The 26125-nt window shown below is 35.6% G+C and overlaps 1 protein-coding gene across 8 annotated transcripts in view; it reads left to right on the top strand.

Annotated features, from left to right (window-relative positions):
* Positions 1-26125, top strand: part of TTC8 (tetratricopeptide repeat domain 8) — a 59813-nt gene that overhangs the window by 21455 nt on the left and 12233 nt on the right. For 7 of the 8 annotated variants that reach the window (XM_056810559.1, XM_001366544.4, XM_001366595.4 and 4 more), the window contains 7 exons: positions 593-656; positions 744-903; positions 1115-1204; positions 7099-7143; positions 14556-14641; positions 16629-16716; positions 18167-18277. In XM_056810559.1, the coding sequence (XP_056666537.1) occupies positions 593-656; positions 744-903; positions 1115-1204; positions 7099-7143; positions 14556-14641; positions 16629-16716; positions 18167-18277 (644 nt within the window). The remainder of the gene's footprint in view (positions 1-592; positions 657-743; positions 904-1114; positions 1205-7098; positions 7144-14555; positions 14642-16628; positions 16717-18166; positions 18278-26125) is intronic. The other variant, XM_056810560.1, reaches the window with a different exon arrangement.

Raw genomic sequence — 26125 nt, 5'->3', positions numbered from 1 at the left:
TTAAGTTACCCAGTATCACAGGCCACAGTGAGGCAGAATCAGGTTCTGTACCTATATCCTTAGGTTTTCAGGCTTAAGTTCTGACTCTTTTGTCAAACTGGCTTCCTTGTATGCCTAATAGTTTATATTATGAAACACAATGGAATTATTAGTAAATATTTACTATGTTTGGGTCTAGACAAGTCTACTTTATATAATTCAAGAAGATAATCCTCTTTTAAATATGAAGTAGGTGATAGATAGCTCAGGCTTCCTGAGAATGAGGACTTTTTTTTTTTTAGTCTAGCAGATAGTAGGCACCTAATAAGTACTCATCAATTTATTTTATTCCAAACTAAACTGTAATTTAACAGTTAGTCACATTAAAAAATATTAAATTTAACATTACCTAATTGTACTTTTCAAGGAGGGGGACTTGAATTATTCAAACAAATTGAATTATGATATATAATAACCATCTTATAATTTCTCAGTTATCAAACACCAATATATTTTAGTCATGTCATAACCCTTCTGCCAGATGCTTTTATCTCAAAAATGAATGTAGTAGGAAATGTTAAAATTTCAGGTTCTAAAATTCTCTTAATGTTAGGGCCTGGGACATCTCTGAAGCTCACTGCAAGCAGTCAAATAGGAGGGCCTAGTCCAGCTGTCAGGTATTTGTTTTTCATCACCCTCAGACATCTTTCTCAAAAATTATGTTCTCTTATTTTCCTTACCTTAACAGTTTGCTATATTTACAGGCCACTAACTCAAGCTGGAAGACCCATTACTGGTTTTGTCCGGCCCAGCACACAAAGTGGAAGGCCTGGCACTATGGAACAAGCTATTAAAACACCCAGAACAGCATTTACTGCTCACCCAATTACCAGCTCTTCTGGAAGATATGTCCGGCTGGGAACGGTAAATAACTTTGCTTTTACCACAGTACCAAAAAACAAAATTATCTTTTTGTAATGTGATTGATTTTTATTGTTGTGAATCTATTGGATTTTTAAAGGTGATTCTTGCTTATTTAGTCTGCTTTTAAAATTTTTACTTAAAATTGTATTCAGTTATATTTTACAGAGTAAAGGTTTCAGATTACTTATCTCCTAACTGCTTTTCTCTATAGGCATCAATGCTTACAAATCCTGATGGGCCTTTTATAAATTTATCTAGACTGAATTTAACCAAATATGCCCAAAAACCAAAATTTGCAAAGGTACGTTTTTCTATTATCCTTTCTAAATCTCATTGTTATGATTTTAGTATAAAGGTAAAAGTCATTGCATTGTATTTTAAAGATAATTATTTTGATTACAGATGATCTGGAATGATTTCAATCTCCTGTAAACTGATATGTACTTATATATGTAAAGTTCTGGGTCTTATTAATTTATTCATTACTCAGTTCCTTTTAAGCAAAGAATCTCAGCTTCTGAAGAGAAAGCACAATTATTGTTCTTTCCCCTTCTTTTCTCAGAATTTCTTTATCTGATTCTCTAAAGAGACATGTACACAGTATATTCTGAAATGTAAACTTTGACTTTGGGATTGCTTCATAACTTTATAACCTAAACTCCCACAAGAGTTTATTGTTCTATTCTTTCTGAGGAGTACAACCCCGACTCAGATACATATCCTTATGTTTAAAAAACCCCCAAACTAACCCTAGCCTCTCAAAACACTTTAGACTTGAGGAATCTTTTTGATGTGTAAGACAAATTATTCTCAGTGTCATAAATTGATCTTATTAGTTAAGAACTAAAGAACCAATGGCATGAAGGTTTACCTTAGATATGAAGACTGGGCATGCATCATATCAGTATATATGTAAATGCATTTGGAATCAGAGTTTGCTAATTTATTTGGGATTGAATTAAGAAAACCCATGCAAATTGGTACATATATAATGATATTATTCTAAACTAAACACATTCAAAGTACCTAAAAAAGTAATTGCATTACATTTGTAGATGTTAAATCCTATTCTTCAAGTTCTCAGGGTTGGGAGAATTTTCCCAAATATTACATGAATTCAGAAACCTAGCCCTAAAGAATAATAATTGAAACCTCTGATTAGGGAACAAAAGGATAAAGAATCAACTTGCTCTGACTAGATATTTTCTTTAATTAGAATGTTCTAATACAAGATAATCAAGGTTTCTGGTTTTTTAGATAAGTCTAGACATATTAAATCAAGGTTGAGACTGGGGAAGAGGAATAAAGGAATCCAAAATGGTCCTGCCTATATTTGGAGATTACTGAAATAAATTCAGAAGGCATAGGAATTAAACAGTTCTTTTTCCTCATAGGAATTTACCTTCTGCTGTTGTTTACAAGAGGTGCTTATCTTCATAAATTAATAGCCCCTTTCTTTCAAGATAGTAATATTTGTGTTGTATACAGTTATGATGAGACTTGTCTTAAGTTAGAAAGTATTTTTCTTGAAGTCATAACTTTCATTTCTGTTAGCAGTCAGATGAATCTATAAGTTGGCAAACTTTTATGAAAGTACATGAGCAGTTATATTAGTTATTAGGATAAAAAACTTATTTATATATTAGCTATTTTCCTTATATACTGTGTAATGAGAGGCAGTGTGCCATAATAGATTTAGTGTTGAACTTTTCTTTTTAACACAGAAGATTTTATTGTATACTCAAAGATCACAAAATGCCTTATTTCATGAGATATTTATTCATTATATATTACACTAGTAATGATAAGTATTGATAAGAAGTCATTATGAAAATAATTATACCTCAGGTGACAACCTTAGTTACTGAGGATGAACTGGTAGAAAAATTCAACAAAGAAATTGATAAGACCCTCTAGATTGAATCATGTGACATTTGGCAATCTCAATGGAAAAGGTGAAAAAAGATGAAGCCTGGGAAAAATATGGGAAAGTTCAATTCAGCAGGGAAAAAAGATTGAGAAAGGCCAAAGTTTTGTAGATTATATGGAAACCTCATGTCTATATCGTGAATGCTTCTTTCAAAAATAAAACTGACAGGCATTGGACATGGAAAGCACCAAATACTCTAGCACTACCAACAATAAAATTAAAAAAAATTTTTTTTAACCTTTACCTTCCTTTTTAGAATACGGTGTATTGGTTCTAAGGCAGAAGAACAATAAGGGCTAGGTCAGTGGTGGCAAAAGTATGGCATGGGTGCCAAAGATGTTAAGCAGAGTGCTCTCTGTGGGCACATGGCTGCCTCCCCCTAAATTTGCTACTAGAAAGGCAGAGGGACTTTGGCGGATCTACTTTCCTCCCCCTCTCCACAAATGCTGAGGGCCTTTTTTCACATCACTCACCCTTCCCTCTCCTGTGTAGGGTAAGGGGTGGGGCAGGGTATACCTGGCACTGGGAGGGGAGGGCATGGCACTTGGTCTCTGGGGGCAGATGGGCATAGCACGGTCTGGGGAATGGGGTGGGGGCAGGGCCAGACACTCCATCTCTGAAAGGTTCCCTATCACTGGACTAGGCAATAGGAATTCAGTGACTTGCCCAGAGTCACACAGCTAGGAAGTGTCTGAGGCCAGATTTGAACCCAGGACCTCCTGTCTCTAGGCCTTGCTCTGTCCCTTGACAATAAAATTAATTGCATTTTATTTCATTTTAGTGTTGGATTTCTTGAGCAGGGAGTGATGTGGTCAGACCTGTGCTTTAGGACTATCACTTGGGAAGTTATATCATAGATAGCCTGGAGTTGGGAGAGACTCCAATGAGGGAGACCAAGTAGGAGGCTCTATTGCAGTAGGCTAGAAGTGATGAGGGTCAGCACTAAGGTGGTGGTTTGGGAATGTAGAGAATGGGATGGATATACATGGAGAAATCAACAAGTCTTGGCAATGAAACACTCAGGATAAGGGTAAGTAAGGAGTAAAAGGTTCAGTTTGTGAACCCGAGTGGTTGGATGGATGGTGCTGCCCTTAAGAGAAATAGTGAAGTTAGAAAGATTGCTTAAAATAATTTTTAAAGAAAAAATTACCCCCACATCTATAATCTTTTCTATAACAAAAAGCTTTAGAGCCGATCTAGAAACAACACAGGAGAGGGCAGCTGGTTGGCTCAGGCTCAGTGGATAGAGATCCAGGCTTGGAGACAGCAAGTTCTGGGTTCAAATTTTAACTCAGATACTTCTTAGCTGTGTGACCCTAGGCAAGTCACTTAATATCCATTCCCTGGTTCTTACCATTTTTTTGCTTTAGAACCAGTGTTGTATAGTATTGATTCCAAGACAGAAGGTAAGGTAGGTGTGTGTGTGTGTGTGTGTGTGTGTGTGTGTGTGTGTGTGTGTGTGTTTTAAAGAAGTAATGTAGGAGACTAGAGCATTTATATAATACAACCTTGTTCTACTTCTTAGGTGGCGTTACTTGGCTGAATTCTGTGGAAGTGAGCTCAGTTCTGATAGAATTTAGCCTGAGTGGAGTACAATAGCCAATGAGATTCTAGGTGGAGCAAAACCAAGTTTAAATTAGGAAGTGCAGTATCAGAGGCTAGCAGAAAGGAACTAAGTTCATTTCAGTTGCTTTAAACATTGAATTGGTGCGATTTTTCTTAAATTCTTCATTTAAATATATTAGCTTTGCCCAGGTGGCATCATTAAGACTTTGCTTGCTTTTGTATCTTTATGGAAGAAGATTACAGAAAACCATTTTATGAAGGAATGAATTGCTCATTTCTTGGACGCATTTAAAGAGCTGCTACTGTGTTTACTCAGTAGCTGCAATTTATTGAAGACAAGTTTTCAGTGAAACTATTTGCTTCAGGTCAGGTCCACGGTAACTCTTCTCTATGTCAATGAAGTGAGAGTGAGATTTTTGAACAATTCCACAGCTTAACTCTAAAATCTTCTTCTACCGTCCTATTTTCCATGGAGAATTACTTCTAACAACTTCTTAAGATATTGCATCTAGTTCATGGCAACTAATATTGATTCCCATTGCTGATATGTTAGCAAATCTTGACTAATTTAGATATATTCCTAATAAGTAAAAATCAGTACCAGGCTTTTTTTTTTAAGCTTTTTGGGTTATTAGTATAAGAATGTTTCAGAGACACTAAATTTATTCAAAATATTAAAAAGTAATACCATGGTCATAATGCTACCGATCATATTGGTCAGTCAAGCATTTTTCAGATGGAGGAATGATTAATTTTTCACTTCTCTCTCTTCATCAAATCCAGTCAGTTGTCCAATCTTGCCAATCTATTTCTTCAGTATCTCCAATCCATTCGCTACCCGCTGGCTGCTACATGTATACACTACCCTAGTTCAGATACTAATCTCTTGCTCGACCAGTTAATTGTTCCCTTTCTTCTCCAGTCCATGTTCCACAGAGCTCCCAAATTACTCCTCTATTCTATAATCTTTACTTGTTCCCGATTATCTCTAGGACAACGAGGAGCACATACCTTGGTTCTGTGAACTTTAAAAAAAAGAGGGTGGGTTTGGTTTTTTTTATGACTATTTCAGTATAAAAAGGTTTCCCCTGTAATAATATGTGTTTTATGCATTTAAAAACAGAATTCTGAGAGTTCATAGACTTTGAAGGAATACCAGAAAGGGTCCATGATATAAAAAAAGTGAAGGCCTGACTAGGATAAAATAAAATTCCTTAGTTTTGCCCTACACATTCTGGTTCTGACTTTTCTTCCCACACATTTCACATTACTCCTCTTCTGGCACAAACACTACTACATTCTAGCCATAGTAGCTTACTTTGTCAAACTCCCATTTCCTTTCTTGTCCTCATGACTTTGCACAAAACTGTTGAATATACTTGGCATGCATTCCCTTTTCACCTCTGCCTCTTAGAAACCTTAGCTTCCTCTAAGACTGCTTATGCCCTACGTCCTCTGCAAAGGTTTTCCCGACTTCTCTTGGTTTCACATAGAAGACATTAATTAAATGTTTGTGGAATCAAGTTAAATATTTCTTTGGAATGGATAGTTTATAGGAAGTTGGAGTTTGTTGATTAATCTGGGTAACAGTTATTATGAAATATCATACATATATGGAGTACCAAGTGTCAAAGAATAAAACAAAATGCATCAATCAACCAACAAGCATTCATTAAATGTTTACTTTGTGCCAGACAGCATGCAAAGTTCTCAGGATACAAATACAATATAAATTATACTCTGAACAAAGTAGCATCTTTCTTTGATTCAGAAGGAACTTAAGTACCTTGCAGTGACTCAAAGTCATCATGATTAACATGACTAGATATGTCAAACAGGTCACCTTGGCCTAACCAGATTAAAATGTAATTGAGCGGGTCAGCTAGAGGACTCAGTGGAGAGAGTGCCAGGCCTGGAGACTAGTGAGCTTGGGTTCAAATTTGACCTCAGATACTGCCTCTCTCTATGATCCTGGAAAAGTTACTTAACCTCCATTGCCTAGCTAGCCCTACCACTCTAATGCCTTGGAACTAATACTTAGTATCAGTTCTAAGACAGAAAGTGAAGGTTTAAAAAATGTAATCGGGAAGTATTTAACAAAATAAATAAAGTTCAATTGTAGTTTTCTGAGATATGTGGTGGTAGGGATCTTTATAAAAGCTCCATTTTATTTGAGTTTGACATTACTATAATGGGTGTCTCTTACTCATTTGTCTTTTGTTTATGAAAGTATAGAACATGGGGGAGAGGGCAGCTGGGTTGAGAGCCAGGCCCAAAGATCAGAGGTCCTGGGTTCAAATCTGGCATCAGACACTTCCTAGCTATGTGACCCTGGGCAAATCATTTAACTCTCATTGCCTATCCCTTACCACTCTTTTGCCTTGGCATCAATACGTGCTATTGATTCCAAGCTGGAAGATAAGGGTTTTTTAAAAAACCCAACATTGGGGGAAATTCAGTCAACTGGGCTTTATTTTTGGGATTTGGGGTAAATTAAAATTAACCATATAATATAAATACTTAGCCATGTGTAACTGTGAAAGAGGAGAAATTTCTATAAATACCAGACTGTTAGACTATGTTGTTATTTTGGTTCAGTCCATGTGTTGTGAGAGTAGTTTTTGAGTCTTTGTAGAGCAGCAAAGTGCTTTTATTATGAAATAAGATTCAACAGTGAATTTAATATTTTCTCTTTATAGGCTTTGTTTGAATACATCTTTCATCATGAAAATGATGTTAAGAATGTAAGTTTTTAAAAATTTCTTTTTTACTATACTCTTCAATTTTTAAGTTGTTTTTAAATTTCTAAAACACTACATTTCTCAGTTGATGGAAGTTGTTAAAAGTTCAACAGGTACAATTATTTTCAAAATCCATTGCCATCTTTAGATAAGAAATGTAGCACAAATATGAAAGTGTTAGTATTTTAATTTACTGGTATATAACATTTGCAGTTAAATAATATACATGTAAAATCCCTAAAACTTCATCAAAGGGCAAGATGTATTTATTTAAGAATAATACATAGATTGTGTGTTAATGCATTGGTTATTTAAAACACTCTCATTTTAACTAATAACAGATGGACTCTTTAACCCATGTGAGAGGAAAAGGCAAAAGATAAGGATTTTTTTAGTGAGGCAATGGGGAAATGTTATTTCATATTTTATTTGGTTTGTATTTTATAACCTTATGGATGTATATGTACATGTGTATAAAATATATATTCTTCATTTCTTAATATTTCCCTTGCAAGTTTTATAGTTGTATGGATATGACTCATTGAATCACTTATTCTATTTAAAATGCATTTTTAAATTTGCACAAAATAATATTTAAAGTTTAGAAGTAGAGAATAAGTTGTTAATAACTATTTTGCATAGTGACTCACAATGGTAGTTTTCATATGTTTGTATGTAATTTATGTGTATGGATATGGATATACATATATAAATGAATTTCTGAATCAATTAATACTTAGTAATTGAGCACCTACCATGGAGAATACAAATTTAGGTATAGAGTATAGTCTCTGTATATATAACCTTATAGGTTAGCTATGAAATCCGAACTGGCATACATAAAATGATTAGAAAACATTTAATTTCTAAACCATATGTATAGTAACCATAGGAGAACTTCAGAGGCCATTGCTATGAATTAAATCAGTCATCTGTGAGGTGGATAGTTGGAGAGAGGGCAGAGTTTAGTGGACAGTGAAGAGATTGACCTAAGCTAGGCAAAGATATTGTACTGGGGAATAATGGAAAATGAGGTTTGGATAAATAGAGTAGGCTCATATTGTGGAAGACTTTGAAAGTTAGGGAGAAGCATTTAGACTTGTTATAATGGGCTAGTAGAAAGCTATTGTAGATTTTTTTATCTGAAGAGAGAAAAAATGTTTTAGGAAATCTCATTTGGCACCTAGGATCATCCCTGGGGCTTATGAGAACTAGGGCAAATGATATACTCTGTATATGCCTTCCCCTGCCTCTGACACACATTTTTGTACCCGTAATCTAGTTAAAATGAACATCAAGGGCAGCCTTGATCAAGAGTAGTGAGAGTATAAATATTAGGAACATCCATACATAGAAGTGTTGTAGGGGAAACGAAGTAGACAGAGAAGCGATGACTTTAAAGGGCTGTTTGCTGCTAGAGATCTATATGCAATAGGGAATAGAGGAAGGACCTTGTTGCTAGGCAGCCAGCAACAGGGCCACTTTGTTTTTCTTAGTGGCAGTCTGTGTATGCACTGTTTTAAAAAACCTGAAAGAATCAGATCTTTTTTTTCTTTAATATCACACAAATAGAGAGTTTCATCTTCCTGTCCTCCTCTTACTGTTGATCAGCAGCATCACTGCACAGTTCTTATTTCGTTTGATTTGTTTTGATTGTTTAACCAAACTTCTTATTTCATTGACGTATCAAAACTCTGGAGGAGAAAACTTCCTTTTCTAATACAGATCAGCACCAACATGGCAACTTCTGCTCTTACAGAGCTTCCTGGAGTGCTGGAAGCTTAAACAATTTACCCAGGGTTACATGTGAGGATGTATGCATTATAGGAGGGACTTGATCATACCTGATAACCACAATGGCATCATGCCTAGTGGAGCTCTAGATGATTGTCCCAGTTTATCTAAGGACCACCCTTTTGTTAGATATATGCCATGTGGATTGGAAGGTGAAGAGAATGGAGGTAGGAAAACCATTAGGAAGGGTTTGCGTTAACCAGAATGAAGTAAGAAAGGCCAAGAATAAGGTCATGGTCAAGTAGATGAGAGAGAGAGATCTCCCACCCTCATCCCAAGACATTTGGAAAAAAGAAATAACAAACTTGGTAACAATTAGTGGAGATTCAAACAGAGAAAAGTAAAGATGAATCCCTTCTTTCAAGCCTGGGAGATACTCTCATTGATAGAAATAGGATTGTGTGGGGTGAAGAAAGGAGTATTAAACATGGAATCAGGAGAGACATCCCGAATCCCATTGACAATGAATTGTGTGAGTAAGTAAATCACTTATCTTCTTGACATCTCAGTTTCTTCTTTTGTAAAATAGAGATAATAATTCTTTTAATAACCCGGGTGAAATAATACCTGTAGGATACCTATTCCTCTATGAAGACCTTATAAGACTGTGAAGGCCAAATGAATTCATGCTTGTAAAATAGCTGTCAAAGCTTAAAGCCTCATAGAAATGCCAGCTATTATTATTATGAGGTGTGGCATGGTGTAATATATAAAGACCTGCCTTTGTCATATACTGTTCATATGACCATGGGCAATTAAGATACTTCACCATTCAGTGTTCTCAGGAAGTTTTCTAGGACTATAAATCTCAGTCAGAAGAGCTATGATCAACACTAGTGGTAGGAGTGAAATCACAGGTCTATGCTCTGCCCCTTTAACAAAGAGAATATATTTTTAATAGTTGGGAAGCAAGTAGTTTAAAAACCTGAGTTTGAATCCATTCTCGGCATATCCTAGCTATATGACTTTGCACAGGCCACTTAACCTTATTTAGTCTAGAATCCCCAAGTTCCTTCCAGTTCTAAGTCCTTTGTTTCTCTGGTCTTCCCTGAAACTCAGTTTTCTTATCTATAAAATGATGGTGATAATATGTACTACCTACCTCACAAAATTGTGTTTAAAAATGCTTTTTAAGTATTAGGCTGATAAATAAATGTGAAATAGTGTTTTTTAAATTGTAAAAATGTGGGCAATAAAATGCATTGCTTGAATATTCTGGAGATGATTAACATTGAGAGTAAATTTTAGATACTACATCTGAAAATACTACCTAATTATTTTTAAGCAATACACTTTGTTAAGAATATATCTTAGATTTCTAGTAAGACAGCAGAGTCAAAGGTCACAACTCTCTTAACCTTTATCCCAGTATCTAAAAATTGCATCCAACTAAATTATGATGCAGAAATCCAAAGAAGAAATTTAGTGTCTTCATCCATAGCAAATCCACACAAAGAGATGGGCAGAAACTTTTGTACCCACAAGCTAGAAGCCTTCCAGTGCATGATCAGAGATGCTTCAGCATCACCTGGCTGTGGAATGCAGGGAGAGGGGAAGACAGGAAGCTCTGACAGCTTTTGCAATGGACACAGGGATGGGATGAGAATATGCAGCATTTTGACCTAGATCCCCCAGCTGGTAAAGATTCTTGCAGCACTCTGACCTTAGATAATCCAGAGGGACCTGAAGCCTTACAGTATTCTCTATGGAGATAAGAAACCTAGTGTGCTTGTATGGGGAAGCCCTAGGACCTCAGAAATATGACAGCTTTGTGACCTCTTGTAGCAGTCCAGTCCATATGTATAGTTAAGAGGCAAGGATTGTGTGTGGGCACATGGCCATTCTGCGCATGGCAATGAACTCTGTTCCTAGCATGGCTAAGGTTAGGGCGCGAAACCTTGCTTCCCTTTGTCTTACTCACCTGGGATAAAAACCCTACCTTCACCTTGTCGTAATTTGCAATTATCCAATGGCAATACACTATGTAACTCATCAATATATATTGAGAACATTTGCATATAAAAAGGGAGCCCGCAGCCATCTCAATCCTTCTCTTGGACAAGATCTCAGGATTGCTGAGCACTGTCTTTCCACCTTTCTCTCTCCTCTCTATCTCTACCTGAAACCTGGCCTTCGGCCAGGTGTCTCTTTCTTTTCCAATGCTAATACCTAGTACTCTCTAATTCCTCCCATTATTCTCCGTTCATTCTCCTAGCTGAGCTATATCATCCTCTGACCAGTGAAGTGTTAAATTGGGATCTTTGGACGGGAAATAGCCTTCCAGAGACGTCCACTGATCGGGGCATGGCTGCGGCTCCAAGATATTAATAAGACCTGATCTCTGACTCATTTCTGACATCTCAAACTCGGCTCTAACACGCCCTTTATGGTATCCAAAACTTCTATCCTTTTTCTATCTTCCTACCTTGTGGCTTCTCGCAGGTTCGGGAAGCCATACCTCTCTGATTTGAGAGATTGCCCACAAAGAGGAGAGAGGGTAAGGAAAAGTGACTGCAGCAACCTGAGGTGTTTCAGAGGCTCTGAAGATCTTAGTGCCCTGAGCAGAAATCCAGGAGAACCAGAAACTTGTCAGCCATACTAGGGGAGGGGAAGGCAGTTCCAGGAGCTTAGGTAAACTGAGGTCAAGACCAAATATAGCGTGACCATCCCAGCCAAGAGTGTAAGAGACCTGGCTCTGGATTAAACTCACAAATCATGAACAGAGATCAGCAATATGAATAAAGAGAAGATGATGCTGAATACTATGAAAAATATTATGAATTGAGTGAGATACCTAAGAGGGTACACTCAACAATAGCTATAAGCAGAACCTCAGACAGAAAAATGACTTGGCCTGAAGGGTTATAAAACTATCTGGAAGAAATATAGCCAAAGGTTGCAAAATGAAATTATAAGTGATATAAAAGTTCTGGAGGAAAGAATTAGAAAGAGAATGAAATAGTTAAAATAATCTAAAGATAAAAATAGAACTAGGTGTAGTTTAGCAAAAATGCAGAATACACTATTATATACCATTTTGGGGATATATTAGAAAAGCAAATTAAGCAATCTGTGGTATCACTAATTGTATAAAACATGGATTTTAAGTATATGGACATATCTATATGAAATACACAATATGTATATATTATAATTTTGCTAAATCAAACAATGGTATTATTATGTTTAAATTATTTGAATGATCTAGAATTAAATACATATTAATATCAAGAGAGAATATTAAAATGTACTATAGCCCTAAATATATTTAAACATTAGACACTAACATGGAGATATTTATATATCATAGATTAATTCAAAATTATACTTCTCACTCAATAATATATAAGAAATGGTCTACATTTATAATGCTGCTGTTTTTTGCATTGCTTTTGTGTAAAATACATATAGTATATGAATGCAAGACTTATGTTAAGATTCATTTAACAACAGATATTTTCATAGTCTTGGTCAATAAAGTTGATTAAAAATAAATAAATGTTTTTATGCTGTTTTAGTGATCTTAGTGATGGAAATTTTCCCTTTCCTATTTTCATTGCCATTTTTATTTTTATTTAGGGGAGGTAGAAAAAACAAGAACCTAAAAAAATTAGGCTTTCTCTACATTTTCAGTTTTCAAGTTGAAATGTAGGTTTTTAAAGCCCTTTATAGTGAATCATCATTTATTAACATATTCAGAGATCTCACTCATTGGGGCAAGAGAAGATTGAGAACAGGAAGGCAAGTCATTTTGTAACCAAGATCTCCACTGTGGTGTATTATTGCCAGAAGACTCCAGAAGCAGCCCTGTCACTTCAGAAGAGAGCAAATTTAGAAAGTTGACTTTCTAACATGAGGAAATTAAGAACAACAAAGCCTGAAATTTTAATATGCTTTAGCCAACCTTTTTTTTTTAATCACTGTATAACAACTATCCTAAACCTGAAGCTAAGGAATAAAAAATGGTCTCTCTTTATATTATTAGTATTATGGCAAGGTTTGTTCATCTAACATATTTCAAATGATTTACTAAAAGACAGGAAAGTTAAAGATTTCATCTAACAAAAACGTTTTTAAAAAAATAAATTTGTGGAGGCAGCTGGGTAGCTCAGTAGATTGAGAGGAGGCCTAGAGATGGGAGGTTCTAGGTTCAAATCTGGCCTCTGACATTTCTTGGCAGTGTGGCCCTGGGCAAGTCATTTAACCCCCCATTGCCTACCCTTACCACTCTTCTGCCTTAGAACTAATACACAGTATGGATTCTAAGACAGAAGGTAAAGGTTTAAAAAAAATTTGTGTTGGATCCAAAAAAACTCCTACATACTTTACTTGTATAATATTTAGCATTGTTATCACTAATGTTTTTGAATAGCTATGTCCATTTTTTAAAAAAGCTCATTAAAATGTTTTTAAATAATTATTATAATTTTTAATAGTAAAATTTTTAAAAAATAAAACAAGAAAGAGAATATTGCAGGGTGATAGAGAACTGGTCTTATCAGGAAGAGCCAGGTTCAAGTTCTGCTTCAATCACATACCAGGTAATCCTGAATAAATCACTTGATTTCTCAATGCTCTAGGTGACTGAAACTCTGAATGGCTAATCTGTATCTGTGGAGGGAGTTTCCATTCTGGGAAGTTCCTCACACTGATGAAATTATAGGTTTGGATCTTCCCTCCCACAATTAAAATTAGATAAAATACTGATTTCAGAAAGGTATTTTGGGGGGTTTATGGGAGTTAATTTGTGACTAATCTATTCATAATTTGTAGATTTGTCAAAGGCTTTAACTGTCAAACCACACTTTTTATTCAATGCTAGAGGTAATGGGGAATTCCTGGAACTTCTTGAAGAGAGTCAAACCTAACCTATACTTTAGGATACTCTTTAATCTGCCTGAGACAGCTTGAGACTGATGATGCTCCCCCTGGGTGTCCCTATAGAAACAGGGAAATTCACAAAACGAGTGTGTTTAGTGGGGTAGGGAATAATGAATTGTTTTGGGCATGCTGAATTTGAAGTGTCTATAGAATATCCACAGAACCTAGAAAAGCTAATAATTTTTTAATATCCACAGAACCTAGAAAAGCTAATAATTTTGTAAATTTCACCTTTGATTCAGGAAAATTAATGTCTTTATCTGTATAGAATATAACAAAGGAATCTATTTATCAACTTTACTATATATTTTGTTATATCCTCATTCTTATATTTCCAGTATGCAAACCTATCATTGTTTTCCTGTAACTTTGAATCTTAATGCCATAAATTAGGATTTAGTATATAAACCAATACTTGTACCTTATCTCTTACTTCCACTTTATTCAATGTCACTTTTTTGTATTTTTTAATTTTTTTTCCCGCCATATGTATTGAAATTATGTTCAGATATAAAGCATGTCTGCTGTCATTGTGATCAACTGTTTCTCATCTGCTATGTATCCTATGGTCTGGAAATAATTCTTAAAGAAAACCGGCAGGGCTACCTAGAAGTAATGAGAAACTTAATTTCATGTTTGATTTTTAGACTAATGTTTTGGTTGATATCAATTGTAGTATTTTATTAATTTTTGTTCCTGAAGGCAAAAAATATATCAAACTAAAAGAATTGTTTTTAAAGGCTTTGGATTTGGCCGCCCTTTCTACAGAACACTCTCAGTATAAGGACTGGTGGTGGAAAGTACAGATTGGCAAATGTTATTACAGGTAAAATTCTTTATAATTATCTTTTAAGCTTAACTAGAACAGATTTTCTCACCGTCTCAGATTTGATAGATCTCTTTTAGTATAAAAGATGTGGGCACAAGGAAATGGGAAATGCACTTTTGGATGGTTTGAGAAAATATTTATTTAATTTATTTAACAAAAGAACTTAGTACTTTTTAAGCCATTAGTCACTTTTCTTTAGTACTTACAGATTTCTGGCATAAATTTCACTTAGTATTTATAGGAGTACAGTGCCCCAGTGCTTAGCACCATGCCTAGTGCATAGTAGGCACTTAATCAGTTCTTGATTTAATATTTAAACAAATTTAGCAAGTATTATCATAATTAATTTCTAAAAATACTAAATAAGCTTTTTAAAAAATGTGTTCTAATATTGGACTATAGCTAAAGAAGCAGCATAGTTTATGTGATGAGTATGACATGATTAGAGATCATTTGAATTAATGAGAGAAAAAATTAATACTTTCTGTTACTCACTTAGGAATGTGATGAATCCACTGGACTATGATTATTTCTCCCTAATTTATGTAAATCTTAGGTGTCAATGTAATTGTCCAAGGAGAATGGAAGAGGGAATTCAAAGAATCATAAAATAAGATAAAATAAGTGCTTAAAGGCCTGAAATCCTCGGGGGGGGGGGGGGGGGGAGGAAGAGAGAGGGAGAGACAGAGAGAGAGAGTGAGTGGGTAGTTTTGCAAAAACTTAGCTCTATTTACAAATCCCTATAGAATGTGAGAAAGCTTTGAGTAAATGAAAAGCATAGTGAGGTAGAAAGAATGCTGGATATGAAAACAGAGGGCCTGAGTTTCTTCTCAGAAATCTGTGACTTGGGAAAGTCATAGCCTCTCTAGACCTCATATCCTCAGTTGTAAAATGAAAAATTTGGCCTAGATGACCCCTAATGGCTCTTGTAGCTCTAAATCAATGATTCTTATTTTTGTAACTTTTTAGCCAGTCTCTGGAGCTGGCCCTTTAGCCTCTGAATCTCCTCAGAGTGTCCTTTAAAAGGAGCAGTCTCAATAAATAAGAGTTAGATCAGCTGAAGGCTTTATGTACTCCAAGTCAAGTAAGCTTTCCCAAAATCTTAAGGAAGAGGTAGGGTAGAATAATTCATTGTTTGATTTCATTTCATTGTGAATGGAGAAACATGATAGAAAGTATGAATTTAGAAAATAAAAGTATAATGTTTACATGATTAGATAGCCTTTTAAGTAATGAGGAAACAACAATAGCCAAACAAGTAGCCAAATAGGATAAAACCATGTCATAAGGGACAGGCTTAACAAAAGCAGTGTGGAGTTTAAGGCAGATCTAAAAACAGAACCAATATTGGTCAAGAAAGTCATGTTCACACATTGCAAGACAAAATACATTCTGTGTTTGTTCCTCAGCCACCAGAACTACTAGTGTTAGAAAACAATAAGAAATGTTCACCAAAAAAGTAGTACGTTTAAAATTAAAAACTTTTACCTGCTTTCGTAGAATTCATGCTCAGTATAAGTTCCAAAGCATAAGAGCAGTAAGGGCTAGGCAGTGGGAGTTAATTAACTGACTTGCCCAGGGTCACATAATGAGGAAGTGTCTGAGGTCAGATTTGAACCCAGGACCTCCTGTCCCTTGGCCTGGTTCTCTTTCCACTGAGCTACCTTGCTGTCCCAGAAGTGCATATTTTTTGTATGTAGACTTTCTTTCACCAAAATAATGTCGAGTGGCTCCCTTAAAAAATCCATCTTTTCACTTTCAGCTTTTCTCAAATACTTTCCACCATTCTTGTTTTGTGTAGACACTACTCTTAAGAATATCTCTAGCCTGGAATGTTTTCTCTGCTAAACTACTATCATAGTTTAATTCTATAAAACTAACTTATGTATATAAATTGCTTATTCTTCTTATTGCCTTAATAGAATTAAATGCAGTACTTTTTATGTTTGAATAAAATGTGTGACTTTCTTGTGTTTGCTGTTAGACTAGGAATGTACCGGGAAGCAGAAAAACAGTTTAAATCAGCCCTGAAGCAGCAAGAGATGGTGGATACATTCCTTTACTTGGCAAAGGTGAATAAATAGCTCTAATTTATTCAAATTAAATCTATTATTTGAGAGTAACTTTGAATTCTGCCTTCTTCAAAGATTTGCTAGCTTTTTAAGAAAGGCATTACAGGTTCAGAACTGACCTTTGTTCCCTCTTCCTATCAAGAAAGCATGACAAATATGTATTTAATGAGATTCAGTTCCAAAAATGAATATAATTACTCATTGTACATATTGGTTTGAAGGTGTAGCCTTAAGGGAATAAGAAAATGGCAGCCACCTCTATAAAGCTGTGCTCCCTAAGAGGCTCTCTTCCTAAGTCTAGCTATGACTATCTTTTAGCCAGTATCACTATGTGTCTTAACCAAAGAAGATGGGGCTTCTGGAGCATTCAGGGTTGAAGTAAGTTTCTTCTTGATTTTCTTGAGACTTAAAAACATTGGATAAAGTAAGGAATTCATCTCTTTATGCTAAACTTTGAAGAGCTTTTTTTTTCATGTGGAATATATCATAGAAAGTAGCTAGAAAAGACATGGTATAAAAGAATAGGCAGTTCTTTTAAATGGTACCATATAAGAAATAAATGAAATAAATTTTGTAGAGAGCAGCTAGCTGGATCAGTGGATCCAGGGCCAGAGATGGAAGGTCCTGGGTTTAAATCTGGCCTCAGACATTTCCTTAGCTGTGTGACCCTGGTCAAGTTACTTAACCCCCATTGCCTAGCTCTTACTGCTCTTCTGCCTTAGAATAAAAATTGATTCAAAGACAGAAGATAAGAATTTTAAAAAAGTGATAGAGATAGAGAGAGAAATATGGTATGTACCAGAAAAGATAGCCATGGCATAATCAATAGTGATGTATTAGAGTCAGGAAGACCTGGGTTCAGATCCTACCTTCCACACATGTGAACCTGGGGAAATAATTTTTTTCTCAGTGGTGACTGAGGTTCATATTCCATCTCTGCTATTGTGATTTTGGGCAAGTTCTTTCACTTTTTTCTGGGCCTCGGTTTCCTTATATGTAAAAAGAATGACTGTTAATGACTTCTGAAGTTTTATGACCTTCTGAAGCCCTCATAGTAATATATGAAAAAACCATGATATATGGCAGCAGGACACACAACAATGAAATCGGTTGTTTGAAAAATGAAGTTTTAAGCATAGAAATTTCAAAGTAAAAATTGTAATTCTAAATTGGTATGCTACAAATTATATTCTTTATTTTATAAGTTCTTTTATAAGTATGTAGAAATTCATTTATCCACTTTATGTGTTAATTGTTAAAGTGTTGAAGAATTAAAGAGATTTTGTACTCAGAATTTATGTGGAGGTCAAACTGCAGCTATAATAATGAAGTGTATCACTGTGCGTTATGGAGAATTTTTCACTCACATTTCATCCATGTTATTAGCAACAACATGTAGGAGAATAAATATGTTTTGTGATATATTGAAATGTTTCTTGATTTTTTTTAGGTTTATATCACCTTGGATCAGCCTGTCACAGCTTTAAATCTTTTTAAACAAGGCTTAGAAAAATTCCCAGGAGAGGTGACCCTTCTTTGTGGAATTGCTAGGATATATGAGGTACAGATTCTTCAAAAAGTTGTTTTATAATAGAAAGCACCTACACAAATATTGCCTACATAGCTTCTAATGTCTCCTGGGCATGAGTGGGGGCATGAAAATGGGGGTAGGGTTTGATGGAAAAGGGGAGGAGAGGAATATACTTTTTAATAGAGTTTTAAGAGACCTGGAATTTAAATCTGCCTTCTACTGAGGTAGGGGGATGCTTTTGGTTATTTATTTAGTCCAGCTAATTTTTCTCTCTCTGCTAAAGTTCTTCTCAATCAAATCAGTCAATCATCAGTCATTTATTATTGTGTTTATTATGTGACACATAGTAGGTTATGGGTACAAAGGAAGAAATAAAATGAAATAGGTTCTACTCTCAAGGAGTTTGAATTCCATTGGGTGAGACAACTTGTGTATATATATAATAATAAACCAAACACATACATGTAAGGAGGGAGGAGGGTAGGCCCTAGCAGTTTGGGGAACCAGCAAATGCTTCAGGTAGAAAGCCAAACTGGAGCTAAATTTTGAAGAAAACAAGGGATTTTGTGAGGCAGAGTTGGGGGAAGGAATAAATTTTAGGCATGGGAAACAGCCACTAAGCCTGGAGGTGGAAGCATTGTTTGAAGAAGAGCTTGCCTTTCTGTGGTGTGGAGATGGTGGCTTTGGGTTCTCTGAGGCTCTCACACCAGAGCAACAGTTTTGACAGATCTTAGAAAGTGGACTGTGGTATTTCTGCTTTTGTTACCCGCTGTCTTCCAGTGGCTTATGCTCAAAACCTTGAAGCCACCTTTGACTCTTATCCTTATTTTCAACCTCCATGCCCAGTGCCCAGTTCTTATTGATTCTACTTCCACAATACCTTTCACATCTCTTTACTTCTTTTCCATTTTCACTGTCACTATCCTAACTTAAAATCCTCACTGATTCTTTGTTAAAGACAAACAAACAAACCTTACCTTCTATCTTAGAATCAATAAAAAGTATAAGTTCCAAGGCAGAAGAGCAGTAAAGGATAGGCCATGAGGAGTAAGTAACTTGCCCAGGGTCACACAGCTGGGAAGTGTTGAGGATAGATTTGAGCCCAAGACCTCCTGTTTGTCTCAAAGCTTTGCTCTCTATCCTCTGAGTCACCTATCTGCACCTACTATCCTCATTGATTCTGACACAAAATGCTACAAAGCTTCCTAATGCGATTCCTCATATCTGTTCTTGAATTCATACCATTTTATAAAACATCCAGGTTAACCCTCCAAATTTTTAGCTCAGATCTTGCAACTCTGATGCTCCAAAATTTTTTCTTTTCTTTTTTGCTTCACATTTTTCAGTGGTTTTCTGCCACCTCCTAAATAAAGGCCAGTTCTTTAACCTGGTATTTAAGACCTTTTAAAATCTGACTCTAGCCTGCCTTTCTGGCATCATCTCATGCTCTTGCCTTTTATATACTTTATATTCTGACCAAACGGAATTACTCCTCCTTGAGTTCTTCCATCTCTGTATCTTTGCTTATTCTCTTCTGTGGAAATAGATTTCTCCAGTCATCTCTGCCTATTGAAATTCTGCCCATCCTTTACGGCTTAGTATAAGTCCCTTGGAATTCCCCTCAGTGGTTCATCAGAATTCTTATAACCCATTCTCAGATGCTTACCATGTTCTAATCTATTTTTAATTATTTGTGTACATGTCTTCTTTAAGCCCCTTAAGGTCAGGGACTGTCTTAATTATCTATGTATTTCTCTCAGTACCTAATGCATTACCTTTCATTTAGTAAGTACTTTATAAATGATTGTTGCCTTTGCTACAGATGCAGGAACAGCTGTTCCATTTTAAAAAGGTCTAAAAAGGAAATTCCAATTGTTATTTGAGGTAAAGAAACAGCATTTTTAGTTAACTTCAGTTAGTAGGTGTTGTTTTGTTTTCTTTTGTTTTTTACTAGTAATGACAGATTTTTCTCGGCTAGCCAAGTGGTGCAGTAGATTCAAGAGGACCAGAATCTAAATCCCACCTCAGACACTTAATAGCCATGCGATCTTAAGCAAGTCACTTAACCTCTGTCTGCTTCTATTTTCTTATCTATAAAATTGAATAATAGCATCTAGCTCTCAGGGTGAAGTCCTATGCAAACCTTAAAGCTCCATATAAATGCTAGCTATTGTCATTATCATTGTTGTTAGATGCTAACTATTTAGTGCCTAGCATAGTTCTTCACTTTCCAGAAAAGAGGCACTCTTCAACCTCCTGGCCAGATACAAGGCAAAGATAACTGTCCAGGTGGTTGAACAGTGCCTCTCTTTTGGAGGGTGCTTTGCCATCTTTTCATCCAGATGCTTAGTGACCTGAACTTGCATCTCAAACTAGTGCTGTGAGGCCATGTTCTAGATGCTTCAAGAGCTATTAAAAAGTATAAGACAAGAGTCCCATCATAAAGAAGTTTACGATCTAAGTAGAGAGACAGGGCATATGCTAAAAGATAACTTATGATATAAGGCAGCATTTATATAACAAAAGAGCAGTATGAACAGATCAGAATATGGAAAATCCATTGTGGATTTCTCTAGGTTAGGCTTCCTGGATAAGCTTGGACTTAAATGAGGATGTGACAGCTACTAAAGTCATTTCCCCAAAATGAGGGGTTCATTGAAAACACCCAACCTCAACTCAGTAAACTCCAGGAGTTCCCTTTTGCCTCCAGGAACAAATAAAAAGTGTTCTATTTGGCTTCATGACCAGCCCCCTCCTACCTTTCTCCATTTCTTATATCATATTTTCTGACATATACTCTTTGATTTAGTGATACAGGCCTCCTGGCTGTTCCAAAAACTAGATAACTCCATCTCTGCTCTGGGCCTTCTCTCTGGCTGTCTCCTGTGCCTGGAATGCTCCCCCTCCTCCACTCCAATTATTGACTTCCCTGAGTTCCTTCAAGTGCCAATTAACCTTCCCAACCTCTCTTAATTTCAGAACTTTCCATCTTTTAATTATTTCCCATTTATCCTGCCTTGTTTTGTATACCATTGTTTACATATTCTCTCCCCCATTAGACTGTAACTTCCTTGAAGACAGAGACTGTCTTTTCCTTTTTATCTTTAACACTTAGCACAGTGCTTGGCACATAGTAGAAACTTAAGAAATGTTTATCTATTGACTGAATGTATAATTAAATTCCAATAAGTGAAGAAAGTCAAGTATCTATCTTCCACAAGGTAGGTAACAGAACTTAGGAATAGAAGTATAATATTCCTGGTGCACTTAGAGACAAAAAAAATTGATTGAATGTGATATTTCTCCTAACTTTAAGTTATATATCACAAAATAAAGTTTTTTCCTCATTATGGAATAACAAATTTAGAGTTAATTAGTAAAGTTGGTTTCTTGGAAATTGCAACTTATTTTACCTTTGGGAACTTTTGTTCTGCATCACAACATGGTTTTTTTTGGCATTAGCATTTATTCATCATAGTCTTGCATTCCTTTTTTTTTCTTTGAAAATTTTATTTAGTCAATTTCGAATATTATTCCTTGGTTACAAGAATAATATTCTTTCCCTCCCCACCCTTCACCCCTTCCCATAGTTGACGTGCAATTCCATTGGGTTTAACATGTGTCCTTGATCAAAACCTACTTCCATGTTGTTGATGTTTGCACTAGGATGATCATTTAGAGTCTACATCCCCAATCATATCCCCTCAACCCATGTAATCAAGCAGTTGTTTTTCTTCTGGGTTTCTACTCCAACAGTTCTTCCTCTGAATGTGGATTCTTTCTCATAAGTATTCTTTCTCATAAGTCCCTCTGAGTTGTTCAGGATCACTGCATTGCCACTAATGGAGGAGCCCATTACATTCTTTTTTTTTTAACATTATTTTATTTGGTCATTTCCAAACATTATTCATTGGAGACAAAGATCATTTTCTTTTCCTCCCCACCACCTCCCACCACCTCTCCCATAGCTGACGCACGATTCCACTGGGTAGCACATGTGTTCTTGATTTGAACCCATTTCCATGTTGTTGGTATTTGCATTAGAGTGTTCATTTAGAGTCTCTCCTCAGATATGTCCCCTCAACACATGTAGTCAAGCAGTTGCTTTTCCTCAGTGTTTTTACTCCCACAGTTTGTCCTCTGCTTGTGGATAGTGTTTTTTCTCCTAGATCCCTGCAGATTGTTCAGGGACATTGCATTGACACTAATGGAGAAGTCCATTGCATTCAATTGTACCACAGTGTGTCAGTCTCTGTATACAATGTTTTCCTGGTTCTGCTCCTGTCACTCTGCGTCACTTCCTGGGTTGTTCCAGTCTCCATGAAATTCCTCCACTTTATTATTCCTTTTAGCACAATAGTATTCCATCACCAACATATACTACAATTTGTTCAGCCATTCCCCAATTGAAGGGCATCCCCTCATTTTCCAATTTTTGGCCACCACAAAGAGCATAGCTATGAATATTCTTGTACAAGTCTTTTTCCTTATCTCTTTGGGTTACAAACCCAGCAGTGCTATGGCTGGATCAAAGGGCACACAGTCTTTTAGCACCCTTTGGGCATATTAGTTCCAAATTGCCCTCTAGAATGGTTGGATCAGTTCACAACCCCACCAGCAATGAATTAATGTCCCTACTTTGCCATATCCCCTCCAGCATTCATTACTTTCCTTTGCTGTCATGTTAGCTAATCTGCTAGGTGTGAGGTGATACCTCAGAGTTGTTTTGATTTGCATTTCTCTGATTATAAGAGATTTAGAACATTTTTTCATGTGCTCATTAATAGTTTTGATTTCTTTATCTGACAACTGCCTATTCATGTCCCTTGACCATTTATCAGTTAGAGAATGGCTTGACTTTTTGTACAATTGATTTAGCTCTTTGTAAATTTGAGTAATAAAACCTTTGTCAGGTTTTTATGAAGATTGTTTCCCAATTTGTTGCTTCCCTTCTGATTTTAGTTACATTGGTTTTGTTTGTACAAAAGCTTTTTAATTTGATGTAGTTAAAATTATTTATTTTACATTTTGTGACTTTTTCTAAGTCTTGCTTGGTTTTAAAGTCTTTCCCTTCCCAAAGGTCTGACATGTATACTATTGTGTGTTTGCCTAATTTACTTATAGTTTCCTTCTTTATGTTCAAGTCATTCACTCATTTTGAATTTATCTTGGTGTAGGGTGTGAGGTGTTGATCCAAACCTAATCTCTCCCACACTGTCTTCCAATTTTCCCAGCAGTTTTTATGAAATAGTGGGTTTTTATCCAAAAAGCTGGGATCTTTGGGTTTATCATATACTGTCTTGCTGAGGTCACTTGCCCCAGGTCTATTCCACTGATCCTCCTTTCTGTCTCTTAGCCAGTACCAAATTGTTTTGATGACTGGTGCTTTATAATATAGTTTGAGATCTGGGACTGCAAGGCCACCTTCCTTTGTTTTTTTTTTCATTATTTCCCTGGATATCCTTGATCCTTTGTTCTTCCAAATGAACTTTGTTATGTTTTTTTTCTAAATCAGTAAAGAAATTTTTTGGAAATTCAATGGGTATGGCACTAAATAGATAAATAAGTTTGGGTAGGATGTTCATTTTTATCATATTGGCTCATCCAACCCATGAGCAGTTAATGTTTTTCCAATTGCTCAAGTCTAGTTTTAGTTGTGTGGAGAGTGTTTTGTGGTTGTGTTCATATAGTTCCTGTGTTTGTCTCAGCAGATATTTTATTTTTTTTTGTCTAAGGTGATTTTGAATGGGATTTCTCTTTCTAGTTCTTGCTGATGAGGTGTGTTAGAAATATATAGAAACGCTGATAACTTATGCAGGTCTATTTTGTATCCTGCAACTTTGCTGAAGTTGTTGATTATTTTGATTAGCTTTTTGGTTGAATCTCTAGGATTCTTTAAGTAGACCATCATGTCATCCGCAAAGAGCGATAACTTGGTCTCCTCCTTGCCTATGTTAATGCCTTCAATTTCTTTTTCTTCTCTAATTGCTATTGCTAGTGTTTCTAGTACAATGTCAAATAATAGAGGTGATAATGGGCATCCTTTTTTCACTCCTGATCTTAATGGGAATGGATTTAGTTTATCCTCATTGCAGATGATATTAGTTGATGGTTTTAGATATATACTGTTTATTATTTTTAGGAACGACCCTTCTCTTCCTATGCTTTCTGGTGTTTTTAATAGGAATGAGTGTTGTATTTTATCAAAGGCTTTTTCTGCGTCTTTGGAAATAATCATGTGATTTTTGTTGGTTTGCTTGTTGATATGGTCAATTATGTGGATGGTTTTCCTAATATTTAACCAGCCCTGCATCCCTGGTATAAATCCTACTTGATCATGGTGAATGACCCTTCTGATCACTTGCTGGAGTCTTTTTGCTAGTATCTTATTTAAGATTTTTGCATCTATATTCATTAGGGAGATTGGTCTATAATTTTCTTTCTCTGTTTTTGACCTGCCTGGTTTTGGAATCAGTACCATATTTGTGTCATAAAAGGAATTTGGTAGAACTCCCTCTTATTATGTCAAATAGTTTGTATAGTATTGGGATTAGCTATTCTTTGAATGTTTGATAGAATTCACTGTTGAGTCCATCAGGCCCTGGGGATTTTTTCTTAGGGAGTTCTTTGATGGCCTGTCGGATTTCATTTTCTGATATGGGGTTATTTAAGAATTCCATTTCTTCTTCTGTTAGTCTAGGCAGTTTATATTTTTGTAAATATTCATCTATATCGCCTAGATTGGTATATTTGTTTCCATATAATTGGGCAAAGTAATTTTTAATGATTGCCTTAATTTCCTCTTCATTGGAGGTGATGTCCCCCTTTTCATCTTTGATGCTGTGAATTTGCTTTTCTTCTTTCCTTTTTTTAATTAGATTGACCAGTATTTTGTCTATTTTGTTTGTTTTTTCAAAGTACCAGCTTCTAGTCTTATTTATTAGTTCAATAGTTCTATCACTTTCCATTTTATTAATTCTCCCTTAATTTTTAGGACCTCTAGTTTGGTTTTCTATTGGGGGTTTTTAATTTGTTCGATTTCAAGTTTTTTAATTTGCATTTCCAATTCATTGATCTCTTCCCTCCCTAGTTAATATATGCACTCAGGGATATGAATTTTCCTCTGATTACTGCTTTGCCTGCACCCCATAAGTTTTGAAAGGATGTCTCACCATTGTCATTTTCCTCGATGAAATTATTAATTATTTCTATGATTTGTTCTCTAACTGATTTTGGAGTATCATATTTAATTTCCAATTTATTTTTGATTTGGTTCTCCATGTACCCTTACTCATCATTATTTTTTATTGCCTTATCATCTGAAAAGTTTGCATTTATTATTTCTACTTTTCTGCATTTGTATGCCATGTTTCTGTGACCTAGTGTATGGTCAATCTTTGTGAATATGCCATGTGGTGCTGAGAAGAAGGTGTATTCCTTTTTGTCCCTATTTATTTTTCTCCATATGTCTATTAACTCTAATTTTTCTAAGATTTCATTCACTTCTCTTACCTCTTTCTTATTTATTTTTTTATTTGATTTATCTAAATTTGATAGTGGTTGGTTCAGATCTCCCACTAGTATAGTTTTATTATCTATTTCCTCCTTCAGTTCTCCTAGTTTCTCCATTAGAAATTTGGGTACTATATTATTTGGTGCATACATGTTGATTAGTGATATTTCCTCATTATCTATAGTCCCTTTTAACAAAATATATTTACCTTCCCTTCTTCCCTTTCCTTTTTAATCAGGTCTATTTTTGCCTCTGCTTTATCAGATATCATGATTGCCACTCTTGCCTTCTTTCTATCAGTTGAGGCCCAGAAGGGCTTATTCCATCCTTTAATTCTGACCTTGTGAGTGTCTACCCACCTCATG

The sequence above is a fragment of the Monodelphis domestica genome, chromosome 1 (assembly GCF_027887165.1).
Source record: "Monodelphis domestica isolate mMonDom1 chromosome 1, mMonDom1.pri, whole genome shotgun sequence".
NCBI lineage: Eukaryota > Metazoa > Chordata > Mammalia > Didelphimorphia > Didelphidae > Monodelphis > Monodelphis domestica.
The sequence above is the reverse complement of the archived record's forward strand: the minus strand, read 5'-3'. Positions and strand labels throughout refer to the sequence as shown.